This window comes from Pseudorca crassidens, chromosome 11 (assembly GCF_039906515.1).
Source record: "Pseudorca crassidens isolate mPseCra1 chromosome 11, mPseCra1.hap1, whole genome shotgun sequence".
NCBI lineage: Eukaryota > Metazoa > Chordata > Mammalia > Artiodactyla > Delphinidae > Pseudorca > Pseudorca crassidens.
The window spans coordinates 43529361-43544578 of NC_090306.1; the positions used below are offsets into that span (position 1 = coordinate 43529361).

The following is a 15218-nucleotide window of genomic DNA, read 5'->3' on the forward strand; positions in this document are numbered from 1 at the left end:
TCTCAGGGGTGCACTGGCGGCAAGCAGGACTGGGGCCAGGACTTCCAAGGTCCTGCTCACGTTCCCACAGCCATGCTGCTCCTCAAGCCGTCATCATACCTTGGTCCAGAACAGCAGGCCAGGGTCAGGTAGGTCGCGAAGAAGACGGCACTGTGAGAGACAGACGGATGCGAGAGCTGGCCGCCCCTGAAGGCCCTCCGCCCAGGCCCCTGCTCGTCCCACTCTCTGCCACCCCTGCCCACAGGGCACCAAGCAGGCTGCCACGGGCCAGGGGCAGGGGTTGGTTAAGCGCACGATCATCTCAGAACCTTGCAATGGGCAGGGTGATGGTGTAATTCCAAAAGAAAGGAAGGGGAGTAAGATGAGCCTGCTTCTAGAAATACTGAATCTTGGGTGCCATGTGGTAGCTGACCACCCAGTGCAAAGTGGTTCCCCCCAGACAATATCTTATTACTTATATATATTTTGAAAAGCTCATATACAGTGTTCTCCATATGCCAGGCAGAGGGCTACATGCTTTATGAGGATTAGCTAATATAACCCTCATATCTTCTCTAGGAAGCACGTTCTTCACTTTATAACTGAGGCACAGTGAGGCCAGGTGAGCTGTCCAAGGTCATACAGCTACCACATGGCAGAGGCAGGGTTAGAACACAGGCTTTCTCCTCCAGAGTCCTAGCTTATAACCACTACCCCATACTGCCTCCTTTAGGCCTTTCCCTGGCCCTGTCACTACCTACAATGATCTTGTCTGTCCTGCCAGCACCTGGCACAGCAAGAAGTACCTGTGGCATGAATTTCTGGATCAGGTGGCCGTATCCATTGGGAGACTGGCAGGAAGCTCAGGTGGAACCCAGAGACAGGGGTCAAGGATTAAGGATTTTCTGGAGAGCAGTGGAGGTGGAGGCCAGTCCAGGAGGTGGGACATGAGGGCTGAAGACCCAAGGCTCGGGCATGCTCATGTCTACCTAGATTGGTGCCTACACCAATGCATGGTCTCCAGCTCTCAGTGTGCCCTCAACACACGGCACCTGTCATCCTTCCCCATCTCCCTCCTCAGTTCTCTCACGCATCCCCTACAGCAACAACGCCAACCATCCTCCTTCATCTGCAAACCTCCCAGGCTGCCTCACTCTCCCGCCTGGTCTGGCCTGATGTGTCCCAGAAAGATTCGAGATGAGGTGGGGGGCTCCACTGGCTCCCTGCCTGCCGCCTGCAAACATCGCGTCGTGCATCTATGTGTCCTTCCTCCTGTCCCTCCTCCCATCCCAGGTGAATCCCCCCAAGCCTCTGGGTCCCACACCCTCAACTGCCCTGCCATCCACGGCTACATCTTCTCCCTCACAAACCTCCTCAGCTGTTCTCCATCTTTAACCAACATCTTTCCCGGCTCCAGCTACTGCCACTTTACCCACCCTCACAGCCAAGCTTCTTCAGAAAGTTGTCTCCACTCACGGCACCTTCTCCAACTCACAATTACTCCTCAACTTAACAAACCAGCCCCTGTCCCACTTAATGAGAGCTGGCTTTGCCACATCACTATGACTTTGTTGAGTCCAACTGACACTTGTCCATCCTTATCTGACCTGGACATGCTGACATCTGATCTCTCTCGTTGTTTCCCTGGTCCCACAATGACACAGCCTTGGGTCCCCTCCTACCTCCCTGGTCACTCCTCCTCCATCTCCTTCAGCACAGGGTCTCTCCCATCAGACTGTCTCTTCATGATCCTCCTGGGTGGGCTCACTCATTCCTAGGACTCCCTGTATCAGGCAGATGCCCATGACTCACACACCATATTTCTGATCTAGAATTTCCTTCTCAACCTCAGACCTGAATAACCAACTGCCTACTGGGCAAACACGGCTGTTATGCAGCAGGTTAGAGCCGAATCTGCCCTCTTCCTTGCTCCTTCTCCTGCATCCCCTGTTGCAGAGGATGTCATGCAGCCTCCGAGTCACCCAACCAGCGACCTCGGTCAGCCTTGACTCTCACCCTGCCATGCCCAGCTAATCACTTGGACCTGCTGATCCTCTACCCAGGCAGTTCTCAAATCTGTCCCCTTCTCTCCATCCCCACGACCACCCTTTTAGGTCGGGTCATCTCTGTCTATCGGGTCCTTCTGCTTCCAGTCCTGCCTTCCACTCTCCAAGCTATAGGCAGATCCCATCATGTGACTCTCCTGTTTAAAATTCCAAAGACCTGGTGATGCCCTGCCTGATCCGCCCCCCCGCCTACCTCTGCAGCCCACCCCGCACCGCACTCCGCCCCTCCATCTACCCTCATGGCCCTCTGCACCCTCACAGTGTGCCCACCACTCTCTGCCCCTACTGGAAAGGACCGACTGGCGAGGATGCCTGGGGCTGAGGTTGGAGGGGCTTCCTCTGTGCACCACGGGCATAACTCAACCAAAGCCTGCACCCCACACCCCATGGGTCTGCTCATCTGATCCCCACCCAGATGTAGCACCTGGAACAACCTATTGTCCAACCCGGGGCCTGGCACGGCTTAGGCAATCTTTAAGTACTTCTGGGTGAAATGTGAAAGCACAGGGAAGGTAGGGGTTGAGACGAGCCTATTGGGTTTGGTAAGTAGGAGCCCTCCATCCTCACCCTCTCCTATTCTTCAGGGGTTCTCAAATGAGGCATCACTGCTGTCACAGTGATGGAGGGGTTCTCAGTGCCAGGGCCAGGGCTGCAGGCCATCCTGTTCCGTGAGGAACAGTGGGGTCGTCCTGCCCCAGTTTTTAAGAAATACCCCAGCATCTGCTCTCTTTCGGTCTCCCTTGAGTCACCAGTTACTTTGACAACAATAATAATAATAATACCCTTGTCTATGTGTATCCTGGTTGTGGGGCCTGTCTCCCTGGCCAGACTGGAAGCTTCCTGAGGGCAGGGCCCAGCCTCCTTTTCTCTCTGGTCCAGAGCTCCTCAACCCTCAAGACGAGTGGTCGGGAGGAAGGGCAGAGGGACGGACGACCTGGAGCGTATGGGGCAGTTTGGGAGCCTGACCCTCATTTCACATCCCAGCTCTGCCACCACCATCGTGTGACCTTGAACGGCTACTTAATTGCAGAGCTCCAGCCTCCTGCTTTGTAAAACGGGAATGCTGGTACCAACTCACTGGGCTGTAGCGAGGACTGAATGAGAGCATGCAGTCCAGCCTTGAGCACAGAGCCTGGCACTGGGTAGGGACCTGAAGATGGGAGTTATTATTATAACTAGAACCTGGCTAACTGACAGCTTCCTGGAGAGGCTCGGACCCACCTCCCCCAAGTCTGGTCTCACACTTTTCCTCCTCTGTCCGGTCCCCCCACCTCCACCCCACAGCCCTCACTCCTCCCCTGCACGGTAGGGAGGCCCACAGTTCCCGCTGCCAAGGCTCAGAGGGAGCAATCAGACAATAAGGCCAGAGCCCACTGAGGGAGATGATTGGGGCCTGGAGAAAGAGTGGGCGGGGGAGGGGGTGGTGCTGGAAGGCTGCCATCCCAGGGAGCGAAGAATAAATCACAGAAGAAGTGAAAGACAGACTTGCTTGTCAGAGCCTGGGCCTCAGGGCCTGAGCTAGAGCCGTGGTCTGTTTACAGAATGTCAAGACCAAGGCACGAGGCTCAGGTGGAGGCCAGGGTCCAAACCCAGTGTCCTCCCCCAACTTATGATGCTCCAGGACCAGTCCCAGGCTGTGGGGAGGCAGCAGAGCATGGAGGGGAAGTGCACGAGCTTCTCAATCAGAAAGACAGGGTTCAATCCTGGCTCTGCTGCTTAGGAAGCAACATCTTCTCTCTGAGCCTCAATTTTCTCATGTATAAAATGGGGATAATAGGGCTTCCCTGGTGGCGCAGTGGTTGAGAATCTGCCTGCTAATGCAAGGGACACGGGTTCGAGTCCTGGTCTGGGAGGAACCCACAGGCCGCGGAGCAACTAGGCCCGTGAGCCACAACTACTGAGCCTGCGCGTCTGGAGCCTGTGCTCTGCAACAAGAGAGGCCGCAATAGTGAGAGGCCCACACACCGGGATGAAGAGTGGCCCCCGCTTGCCACAACTAGAGAAAGCCCTCGCACAGAAACGAAGACCCAACACAGCAAAAATAAAATAAATTAATTAATAAACTCCTACCCCCAACGTCTTCTTTAAAAAAAAAAAAATGGGGATAATAACTGTATCTGCCTCGTAGGGCTGTTGTTAAGGATCAAATGAAGAATATCTGCAAATCACATGGCACAGTGCTACATACATAGAAAAAGACCTGTTTTATTCTTACTGCTATTAAGGGCTTGGTATTTGGAGGACGTGAGACCCACTAGGTGTCAGACCTGCTAGGTCTCAGACCCAGAGGCAGACTCAGGACTGGATAGCGATGTGGGGAGGGGGCAGGATGGGGCAGAGCAACAGGCTGGCTTTCTAGAGAACAGGGCAGCATCTTGGTGGTGAATTCCCAAGCACCTTTAAGGCTTGGCGACGCTCCATGGAAAGCACACGGTCCATGCCCACTTCCGACTTCTCTCCACACCCACCCACCCCTGAGTCTGGGACAGCATCTGTTTTCTGCCTGGAGATGCTGAGGAGGAAGGACCTCTCACCATTCAGAGGTCAAATTCTCACACCATTCTCAGTGGGGTGGACTCTGCCCTCAATTCTAGAGCCTGCTTATTCTTGGACTGTCCCCCTGCCACCATCTGCTTAGGGCACAGAGTCCCAAAGACCCTCCCGCAGGAGGCCTGACGAGGGGCCTGGGGACCGCATTCCCGAGGTGGCAGGGCGCAGAGGCTGCCAGGCGGTGCTGATGTGCCGGGAGCCATGCCAACCCGCCACGGGGGCTGGCCGGGGTGGCAGTTCCTGGGGCCTTATCAGTTTTAGCCTACAGTGCCCCCCATACCCCCAAATGCCCGCCTCCCTGCCTGGTCTGCAGACAGGCCCTCTGTCCTGTGCCCTAAGAAAGGCTCTGGGTGTGAATGTCTCCTCCCCTGGGATCCCCAACTTGGCTGAGCTCCTCCTCCACTCCTCCGGGGAGCCCCAGAGGCCAGGATGTCTCCTTCCTGTCAGGCTTTGGCTGGCTTTTGTTAACTTGAGGCCCACTCTGGGACTGTTCTGGGCTCGGGTGGTCCAGGAGGCTCTGGGCTGAGCCTACGTTCCCACCAGACCCCCATCCAGGAACAGGCCTGGGACAGCTGTAGTGTGCAAGCTCCTTGGGTGGACATTCAGAGCCTCCACCCCGGAAGGCCTCGCTTCTCTCTGGGATGTCCCGATTCCCCTCACGGAGGCTTGCGGTGCTCCGCCAGCCTGGTCCCTAATTTACCCAATGTACCACGTGTGCTCCCACTCCCAAGCGTTTACTTAAGTCACCCCAGTCCCCAGGCCCCTTGGCTCATTCTTTGAGGCGCACCCGCTGACATGGACTGAGGGCTCCCCCTCCTCTGAATGCTGCTCTTTCACAGGCTGCCTTGTATGCCCACCACCTTCCCCTGCAGAGGCCTCCTCTCCACCAGCTCCAGTTCTGGCCTGGGCTCACAGTAGGTGCTGAAGGAGACTTTGCTGACAGTAGTTCTGCTTTGAACGGGGTGGTCTGGCCTGGAAGTATCCAGAATGACTCCTTAATTGCCCACATAGGAGGGTCAGAATAACCTCTCAAGTCACCTGCCATGCTCCTTAAAGAGTAGAGTATATAAGCAGAAGCCAACTGCTCGAGGGGAAGGGAGTCTGCCAAGTAGAGGGGTTAAGAGTACAAGCCTCAACCTGAATCTTGGGTTTGAATCCCAGCTCTACCACGGCCTACCTGTGTGACCTTGGGCAAATTACTCAACCTCTCTGAGACTTAGTTTTCTGAGGAGTGAATGCAACACTGCATATCAAGCACGTAGAACAATGCCCAGCCCTTATTAGGCACTTTATAAGTGGTATCTCTTATGATTAATAATTCACAAGCATTAATTACAACTATGTTAATATTGAGTAGCAACATTATCATTAGTGTGGGCCAAGGTGTCCCAGCCCCCCTTCTCCTCCAGGCCAAGGTCTGGGTCTCCCTAGCCATGACCCCAGTTCCACCCTTCCCTCCTTGGGCAGGCACCAGAACCAACGCCCATCTCCTCCCCTCCCCCTCAGCTCTACACACCCCAGAAGGCCCCTTCTGGCCATGCTCTTATGAGGCAGTTCCTATGGGATGGGGAGAGGTCATGGGCTGGGATTCTGTCAGCGGAGATTTCCCACCTTGGCTGTGGAGGGTGTTCTGGGAAGGGGCCTGGGTATACTTACTAGGATGCCCAGTACCAGCCTGGGTTGGCCTGGACATAGTCCTTAACGGGGTCACTGCAGAGAAGGGAGGGAGAGAGAATCAGAATTTACCCTCTGTCTCCATTTCTAGTTCAACATCTGCACCTGCCCCCGCCACCCCCCCACCCCCCGCCCCACCCGCCAGTTCACAGGACTCGAGAGGAAGAAAGGAGAGACCACACCCCTGGTGGGGGAGGGAGCTCCAGCCACAGTCTCCCAGTCTCAGGCTGAGACGTGGATGCGCCCAGGTGTAGGGCTGCTGCATCTGAGAGGAACGACTGCTTCACAGACACCTGCAGGCCCAGAAAGCACGGGGCCACCCCCTGCTGGACGGAGGACCCCTCCCTGTGCACGGTCTAAGGTTCTTCCCAGCATGAGGTGGGCCGCTGCCCTGCACCAGCATCTTCAGGCAGACGGTTCTAAGAACAGTCTGACTCTGGACCCTCCTCCCCAGGCCGAGACCTGGCGCCACCACCTGTGGAACGTGCGGCTCCACACAGCCAACTCACCAGAAGGTAAAGAGAGCCACGACACCCAAGGTCACCAGCAGCTGGATCAGCAGAATGGTATAGACCTGGGGGTGGGAGGGGGTTCCGCTCAGCTTGGGGGGCCCTGTTGGGGGCCAGAGAGGCTCAGGCCCCCAGCAAGGCTTAGGGAGACCCCAACTTCCCGGCAACTCCATCTACCCTCCAGACCCGCATCCTGGGCCTTCCACCCTCCTTCTTAGGGGGCATCGGAATGAATCCAGGACAAGGCGAAAGGACAGCAAAGACACTCCAGAGCCCACACCCATGGCATCTGGAGAGAAGAGACCACGTGTTCAGCCGCAGCAGGGGGCAGTGGGCACCCCAACTTCCCAGTAGGTGCCGTCAGTTGGCATCACAAGGATGGGGAGAGGGATGGCCTCTGGGCAGGAGGCTGGGCCAGCGGCTTCTCGAGAGGCTCCCCCCACCCAGCTTCCCAGTCTGGGAGAGTTGGGGGAGACAGTTACCTTTCTGATGAAGACTCTGCGAACGTTCTGGTCGTCCCAACTGAAGGTGGTGAAGAGCTCATGGTCTCCAGTGGGGAAACCACTCTCATAGCTAGAGCTGCTGCCTGGATGGGCAGGGGGAGGGCCGTGAGCGCTCCCACACACATAAACACCACCCCCAACGGCTCAGAGCTACCTTTTGTCAGACTGGCTTTCTGGACCAGGCAACGCCCTTCTCTCCAGCCCCATTCTCAAACCTCCTCCTGCCCCACCCCATCCCATCCCACAGAGATCCCAGATCTCTCCCAGGTTGCCCCTCACCTTTCCTGTTCTGAGTGTGAGAAGGAACTGTCATCTCCCCTTCCCACCCCAAGCGGGAGCTCCCTGGGGCCCAAGCTCTGCCATACAAATGTGGCCCTTCCCTCTTGTGCCCCCCCCATCCCCCTTCCTGGACATTCTGGCTCCCTTGTGGCTGAGAATCAGAGAAGGACAGCCACTCCCCCGGGGCTACCTCACACATCCCAGAGTCAAAGGTCCTACCCCGGCTTGCTCTGAGGTCCCGGGGGTGGGAACTGGGGACTCGTAGGTGGGGTGGACCTGCTGGTGCTCCAGCTGGGAACCAGAGCTGGGGGAGGCTGGAGGGGAAACAGAGCCAGGACAAGGGCAAGAAGTGGCATGTGGGTGTGGGTAAAGCTTGGGGGCCTGGTCCCAGAACTCAGGCTTTTGGAAGAGCATGGGCTCTGTAAGCAAACACGTGGATCCCTCCCCAGGACTGACTAGCTGTGCAGCCTTAAGCAAGTCACCAGCTTTCTTTGTCTCTTCCGGGATATGGGTTAGTGATACCCACCTCACGGGGATGAAACGGAGAAAAGTGAAAGCTCTGTGCCTGACGCTGACGACACCACCCTCTCTCTTCCATCCCTCGTCTGGGTCATTCCTAAGGCCTCAGATGTGTCCGCTCTGCTCTCCACCATCCCTGCAGTTCTCCATGACCTTCCCCTCCACAGCAAGAGCCTGTCTTGGCCTTTCAAATCTGCCCTCAGCACTGTCCCGCTTTAAATTCTTTGATGGCTCCTCACTGCCTTTTACTCAAGTTCAAGTTCCTTAACAAAGCCTCCTCAGCCTCCCACGAGTCCTCCAGCCCCACTGCACACTACTCCCTTCTACTTTTCTCCAGCCTGACTATATTTTTTTCAGCAATGTGCTCTCTTGCCTCTGGGCCCCTGCACATTCTTTCTTTCAGCCTTGGACACTCATTTTCCTACCTCTTCACCAAGCTAATACATGCCATCCTTCAGGACTCCCCTCATGGATACCCCTTCCTCCAGGAAGTCTTCCCTGACTGTCAGGCGGGTTAGTTGAACTGCCAAGGCCTCCATCACTGCCTTTCACCATGTGGTAATCATCCATTTACTTGTCTACACTGTCAGCTCTGTGAGGGAAGGGCTTGCAAATCAATGCATCCCCAGAAATTAGCTCAGTGCCAGACACGGTGCCTGGTGCACGCTTAGTAAATGTTTGTCACGTGCTGACTGAAATGAGCTGCCTTCCTCTGCCCTGACAGTTCGTTGGAAAACATTCCTTAAGGCAGCCAGTCCTGGCAACGAGGATATGGGAAATGAGGAAGGGGGAGGGAGGTGGACCCACTGCCAACCTGGGGCTTGGAGACCCTCAACCTCTTATCCTTCACTCCTTCATGTTCTGTCCACGTCCCCCACCAAAGCCCAAATGGCCAGGCCACAGAGGGGGAGAAAAGGAGAGAAAAAGCAGTCCTGTGGGTGTCAGCGGCAGGAGGAAGGGCTCCCATGAACACCAGACCTTCAAAGGCCCTCCAGTAGATGACGGTGGGGTGGGTCTGCTTGGGTTTGGGCTGAAGGGCTCTGTGGTGGGAGGTGTGGACCATGGTGGCCGCTCCTCCTGAGTAGAGACGGTCTGAGGCATTGTCCCCAGGATCCCTTCTAGAATTCTGCTGGGGGTGGGGGTGGGGTGACAAGGTGGGGGAGGGGGCCGAGGGGGCCGAGGAAGACTTCCTTGCAGCTTGCGGGAGCTGTACGTTCCCAGCCCTGAGGCAAAGCTCCCACAGGCTGCCACACCGAACAGAGGGCCCCCTACCAGCCCGATTCTTAGTCTGCAAGGAGCTGGCGTCAGCCCGGGTGGGTCGGCCGAGGAATTGTGCCTGGCCCTGAGGGATGCTAAGGCTGGCATCCACACACCTTCCCCACATCCTGCTCTCCTGCCCCCAGTTAAGGCCTGGGGGAGGGTAGAGAGACAAGGAGAGTGATGAGTGAAGTGGATCCTCAGGCCCCCGCCCTAAACAACCCTGGGGCCTCCACGGGGACTGGTTTCAGATCAGCCAGCGTGTCAGCAAACTGCACCCACACTCACAGGGAGGCAGCCCCAGCTGAGGCCACAGTTAGCTGTAGCCTCGTACTGCTCCTTCCTGTGTCCACTCTGACCTCCCTCACTCCCTCTCTGCAACCCTTTCTTCTAGGACAGCCCCTGGTTTTTCTCCCCCATCTGTCCCCTCTTTTTGCCCTAGCTTGGTGACTTGAAAAAGCCCCTCTTCCCCATCCAAGGGAATTATGACTGCAGAAACTGTATCAGTCCTTCTTCATGGAGGTCTCCTTGACCTACCCTCAGAACAGTCCTCCAAATCCCAAACCTTTGACATCAGAGCCTCATACAACAACCATACAGTGCGTCTATTTCTGGGCAACTTCTTCCTATGCAGGTTTTCCATCTGGGCCCACCACTCCCCCTGATGCTCCAGCCTCCAGGAACTGAGAGACTTACTAGGGTCCACATAGGCCCAGCTGGGGTGGAGAGGCACAGCCGAGGGGGCTGGCGGGAAGACTCCTGCCTTCAGCCCCTCCCCAGAGGTGGCCTCCTCATAGGAGGGCGGGGCCGAAGGCACTGCTGGAGCCTCCTTCTTCTCACCATTCGCCTGCTGCTGCCCCTCTGTCCCGGGGGCCTTGTTAGCCACAGAGAGCTGTGGAGTAGAGGCAGAGAGAGACAGTCACCAGGGAGAGGGCACCTTCTAAGTCCTCTTCCCCAGCCCCTCAATTTCTGGAACTTCCATGGGTACTTTCTCACCTGCACTAGGAACAGCAGTGGTGCAGACAAGAACCTCCCTATTTTACGTGGGGTATATATACGGTGGAATATTATTCAGCCTTAAAAAAGGAGGAATTCCTGTCATTTGCAACAACATGGGTGAACCTGGAGGACATCATGCTAAGTGAAATAAGCCAGACACAGAAAGACAAAAACTGCAGGATCTCACTTATATGTGGAATCTAAAATTGTCGAAATCGTAGAAGTACAGAGTAGAATGGTGGTTGCCAGGGTCTGGGGGGTGGGGGGAATGGGGAGATACTGGTCAAAGGGCACAAAGTTTCAGTTATGCACGATGAAAAAGTTCTGGAGATCTAATTGCAGCCTGGTGACTATAGTTAACAATACTGTATTGTGTACTTGAAATTTGCTGAGAGGGTAGATCATAAGTGTTCTTGCCACACACACACAGAAGGTAACTATGTGAAGTGATAGATGTGTTAACTAGGTTGATTGTGGTAACCATTCCGCCAGTTATATGTATATCAAAATACCACACACCTTAGATATATACAATTTCTATTTGTCAATTATACCCCAATAAATCTGGAAAAAAAAGAATCTCCCTATTTTACAGATGGGAGAACTGAGCTCCAGGGGGGTCAGGGCTGGCCAGGGGCACACACTGGAGCTGGGATAAGAACTGAGGAAGGAGAAAATTCTTAGGAGAGCCCACCATTGGTGGTCACCGTCCCCCGGGGCAGGGACTGGCGCTATATGGTTCCACCATTTCCCTGGGGTCCAGGGAAGGGCCTGGCACAGAGTAGTAGGCCCTTAAAAGTATTACTGAATGAAAGGTCCTCTCATTGAATCTCCCTGCTACCTTGCTCGTTGTATTTTGATCCCTGTTTTTAAATGAAGGAACTGAGGATCAGAGAGGAAGAATGACTCAGAGCCACACATGGCCCACTGGGCTGCAGAGCCCAGGTACCGTCCACTGGGGCTGGCCTCCTTCTGCTGGGCTGGAGATGACCAAGGAGGGTGGGGATGGGAGAGCAGGGAAACAGAAAGGGGAGAGGAGAGGGAAAAAAAGAGGAAGAGGGGGACTTCCCTGGCAGTCCAGTGGTGAAGACTCCATGCTTCTACAGCAGGGGGCACGGGTTCAATCCCTGGTCAGGGAACTAAGATCCCACATGCTGTGGGCAGTGCAGACAAAGAAAAAAAAAAAAGAGGAAGAGGAATGGGGGCTGCAGTGCAGACAAAGAAAAAAAAAAAAAGAGGAAGAGGAATGGGGGCTGCAGGGGAGCGGAGGGGCAAGAGGCCCCTGGCTAAGAGTCCATTTTGGCCTCATGCTGTTGGAACCTCAGCCTCTCCCTCAAACCAGAACAGAATCTGACTGTCACTGATGGAAGGGGAAAGCACCTCCTCATTCAGCCCCTTCCTTCATCTTACAGATGAGGAAACTGAGGCCCAGTGGGAAATATCCCATGGCGGGTTGAAAATTCAAGTCTATTTACACTCAGATATGGCCCCGGTTCCACAATGTGCAAGTTTAGCTTTGGTGAGAAAATAGGGGCTGGGAGGGCCCGAATGATGCCGCCAGGGAAGGGAAGATTGGGGATGCGGGGATGGTATGAAAACTGAAACGTCACCGAAAGGACTGAACCTCAAAAAACAAACGGGATTTAGGTCTGGTTCCAAAAAGAATGAGTTAAACCTGCAGGGCCACTGAGGAAGGCTGCAAAGTTCCTTCTCTGCGAGCAGCATCTAGCTGAGGCAGCCCAGAGATGAACAAGCACCAGAACGTTTCTTCTTCCATCCAGCCCTGAGGATGACTGAACTGGAGGGGTCTTTTCCATCATCAGAAAGCCTGGGAGCAAGCTGGGGGTGAGGGGCCGAGGAGGCAGGGGCCATACATTCACCTCAGGACAGGAAGCAGCGTCAGCAAAGTGACTGGCGGAGGTGGAGGTGGGAAATGGAGGGAGAGAATCCGCAGAGCGGGGAGCTCTTCATCTTCACCATGGTGAACCCCACCCCTGCGTCCTTAGGGAAGGGCCTCAAAACCCAGGCCTGTGGGAGCAGGGCCCGGGCTCATCCCCCCCATTCCCCAGCCCCCTTCATCACCCAGATCAGAAGGGTCATGCCCAGGAGAATCCATTTCAGCCCACCGGAACCAAGGTTCTCTGAGCCCAGACCCAGGGCTTGTGCCTGGGAAAAGAATTATCACCTCTGACCTCAGCCCGGTCCAGATTCGTCCTCCTCACCAACAACCACCCTGCTGACCCTAGGCCCTGGACCCCCAACGTCCAGCATTACCAAATGAAGTCTGTCCAAATGGCACGAGGTGGTATCACCCAATGACATCATTTTGAGGCCTGATGAGCTTAAAAAACAGTGAAAGGAGGGTCTGAGAGCCCAGGAAAGATGCCATTGGCTCTGAGGCTCATCTCTGAGAAAAGAAGGGGAGTGGAAGGGAGGCCCTTCTTCTGTTTTCTCTGCCCAAACCTTAGCACCCCCAAGCAGAGGGCCAGAGGACCCTCCTTCTTTGCCCCAGGCCCTGGTGGTTGTGTAATTCCACAGGCTATTGGTGTTACATAACCCTACTAGGCCAGCCAAGTCTCTGCCCCAGCTCCTCCCCTACACTTCAGGCCTAAAACAGGAATAAAAAGAGAAGATGTTTTATCCGATCCCATTCAGTCCTATGTCTGGCCAAAGCGAAAACAAAAATTAGAACATCCTGAAGCAGGGTTGCCATAGGAACCCCCCAACCACAGGGGCTGTATCCAGATATGGAATAATGACAGGGAGTTTGGTGGTGGTGGTGGGGGGTTCTGTGGAGGGTGTCAAAGATGAATATATGGTTGGGGTTGGGATTGGACACAGTGGGGGTGCCCTATAGGGACTGCCCCTCAGGGCTCACCCTGGGGATGCGTGCACACACACACACACACACACACCAGACGCCTAAGCTGACTCCTTAAGGGGACATGGCGTCTGTGAAGGCTCCTGTGATGCCAAAGCAATTGATGGAATGTAGATGGGAGGAGAGGTGAGCCTGGTGGGCAGGAAGAGGCCACAACCCATTCCTTGAAACAGGCCTTGTGGGCCTCTGACTTCGGCAAGGACCACGGAGGACCTTCGCATAAGAGCCAAGGGAGGATGCTTACAGTGGTCCTGAGAGTTTGCTTAGGATGACAGGGAGATGAGGGAACCAGAGGATGGAGGATGATGCAGGTGGGGGAGATGCCGATACCTTTCCCTGTGTCATGGTGCCGTCTCTCCGGGAAGGGGTCCCTGAGGCACGGGCGGCCGCTTGGGTCACCGCAGCCTGCCTGCGTCTCTTCCTTCCTCCGCGTGGGTTCTAGCAACATCCACTGCAGCCGGGCCAGAAGGACCGGAGCGTACCATCCAGACGCGGGGAGGGGGGCGGGCGATGGGGGGAGGAGGGGGCCAGGGCGGGCCTGTAGGCTGCGGCGGAGACCTCTGCGGATTTGCAAGCGGAAGTGGAGGAGGCGGCGCACAGCCCTTTCCTCCCGCCCCCTCCTTCCTGGTATCCTCACCGCTCAGGGACCAGGCAGCTCTGCGCTGCGGAACTGCCCAAGTGGACGGGTCCAAGCGGGCGGGAGGAGGGGCCGGGAGTCCGTGACACCCGACCAGCTGATGCTGCCTGCCTGTAACTGGAGCTGGGTGTCAGGGCCGTATCTCTCCACCATCTTTGCCGCTGACAGGCTCCGTTGTACCTCTGCCTGTTTCCTCTCCCTCTTTGGATGCGGCCCTGCTTTCTCCATCACCACCTCCCCTCTCATCATCTCTATTTCGTCATTCACGCTGGAGGGGGAAAAGTCTCCGATGTCTTGTCTACCCTACCGGCTTCTAAAAGGCCCCCTGGGCCCTGAGTTCCTGTGGGCCTTTGGGCAAGCCATGTGGTTACCTCTCCTTGCCTCCCTTTTCTCACCTGTGAAATGGGAGCAAGAGACCCCTCCCTACCTTGTCACAGAGACATGGGGCTGGGAGGATGCAGCTTGTATTTTTTTCAACCCTGCTGGCACATTTTACCAGATCTTTCTGGAGAGGCCTCTAGGTCTGTCTCAAAACCTCTCCAACCCCCTACACTGCTCCCTTTTTGCCTCCATTCTCAGCCTCCACCGCCCCTGTATCTGTCATCCTCCCCATTCCAGAGCCTGTCCCACCCCCTTTCCCAGTCTTATCCTTGGGACTCGGCCATCACCGGGCCTTGTTTTCTGCAGTTGCTGCAGTGTTGCCGTGGGATTTGCCATTTCAAGAGCTGGGCTCGAGTCCCAACTTAGTCACCCACTGGCCGTGTGACTTTGACAAAGCCTTAACCTCTCTGAGCTGCAGCTTCTCCTATGGAAAGGAGGATAACAGTGGAGCTCTGTCCATCCTAGATTTACTGTGAGACACAGGGGTTATGATGGTGGAAGCACACTGAAGACCACAAAGGGTTGTGAGTATCTGAGTTATTATTATTTGAGGAATCTCCTGGAGCTGCCCCAGGGTGAGGACACAGAGATCTACCTAAAAGAAGGATCTGAACCTTGTAGGATGGGATGAGAAACCAAGATCTGGTGCAGGTGGGGGTGGCCCCCTACCTTCTGCTTCCCTGTCATCTCCCAGGTGGACCCACCTAATTGCCGGTGAGACAGCAGGGTTCTGGACCAGCAGGTAAATTGCTGAAGTCTTTTTATCACCTCTACTCACCTGGTATCTCCCACTCCATAACCACCAATTTCCAACACACTTGCTTAAACTTGGGCCTCCCTGTGCAGGTGCTCTGTCAGTCCCCACACACTCAAGCCCTTCCCCACCCCATCACTTTCCTCCCCAAGCCCTTCTCTTTGACCCCTTCCTCCCACAAGCTGCTCCCTGGCCCTGGCACTGCTGCTGAAGCTCTGCCCAGCATTCCG

General features: G+C 55.6%; 1 protein-coding gene across 1 annotated transcript in view; it reads right to left on the reverse strand.

The window, feature by feature from the left end:
* FAIM2 (Fas apoptotic inhibitory molecule 2) overlaps window positions 1-13805 on the reverse strand; it is a 33259-nt gene extending 19454 nt beyond the window's left edge. The window contains exons 1-6 of the mRNA XM_067696468.1: window positions 13547-13805; window positions 10033-10228; window positions 7261-7364; window positions 6779-6843; window positions 6252-6305; window positions 100-150 (exon numbers count right to left, since the gene is read on the reverse strand). Of these exons, the coding sequence (XP_067552569.1) occupies window positions 100-150; window positions 6252-6305; window positions 6779-6843; window positions 7261-7364; window positions 10033-10228; window positions 13547-13561 (485 nt within the window). The 5' untranslated portion in view covers window positions 13562-13805. The remainder of the gene's footprint in view (window positions 1-99; window positions 151-6251; window positions 6306-6778; window positions 6844-7260; window positions 7365-10032; window positions 10229-13546) is intronic.
* Between the last annotated feature and the right edge of the window lie 1413 nt (window positions 13806-15218).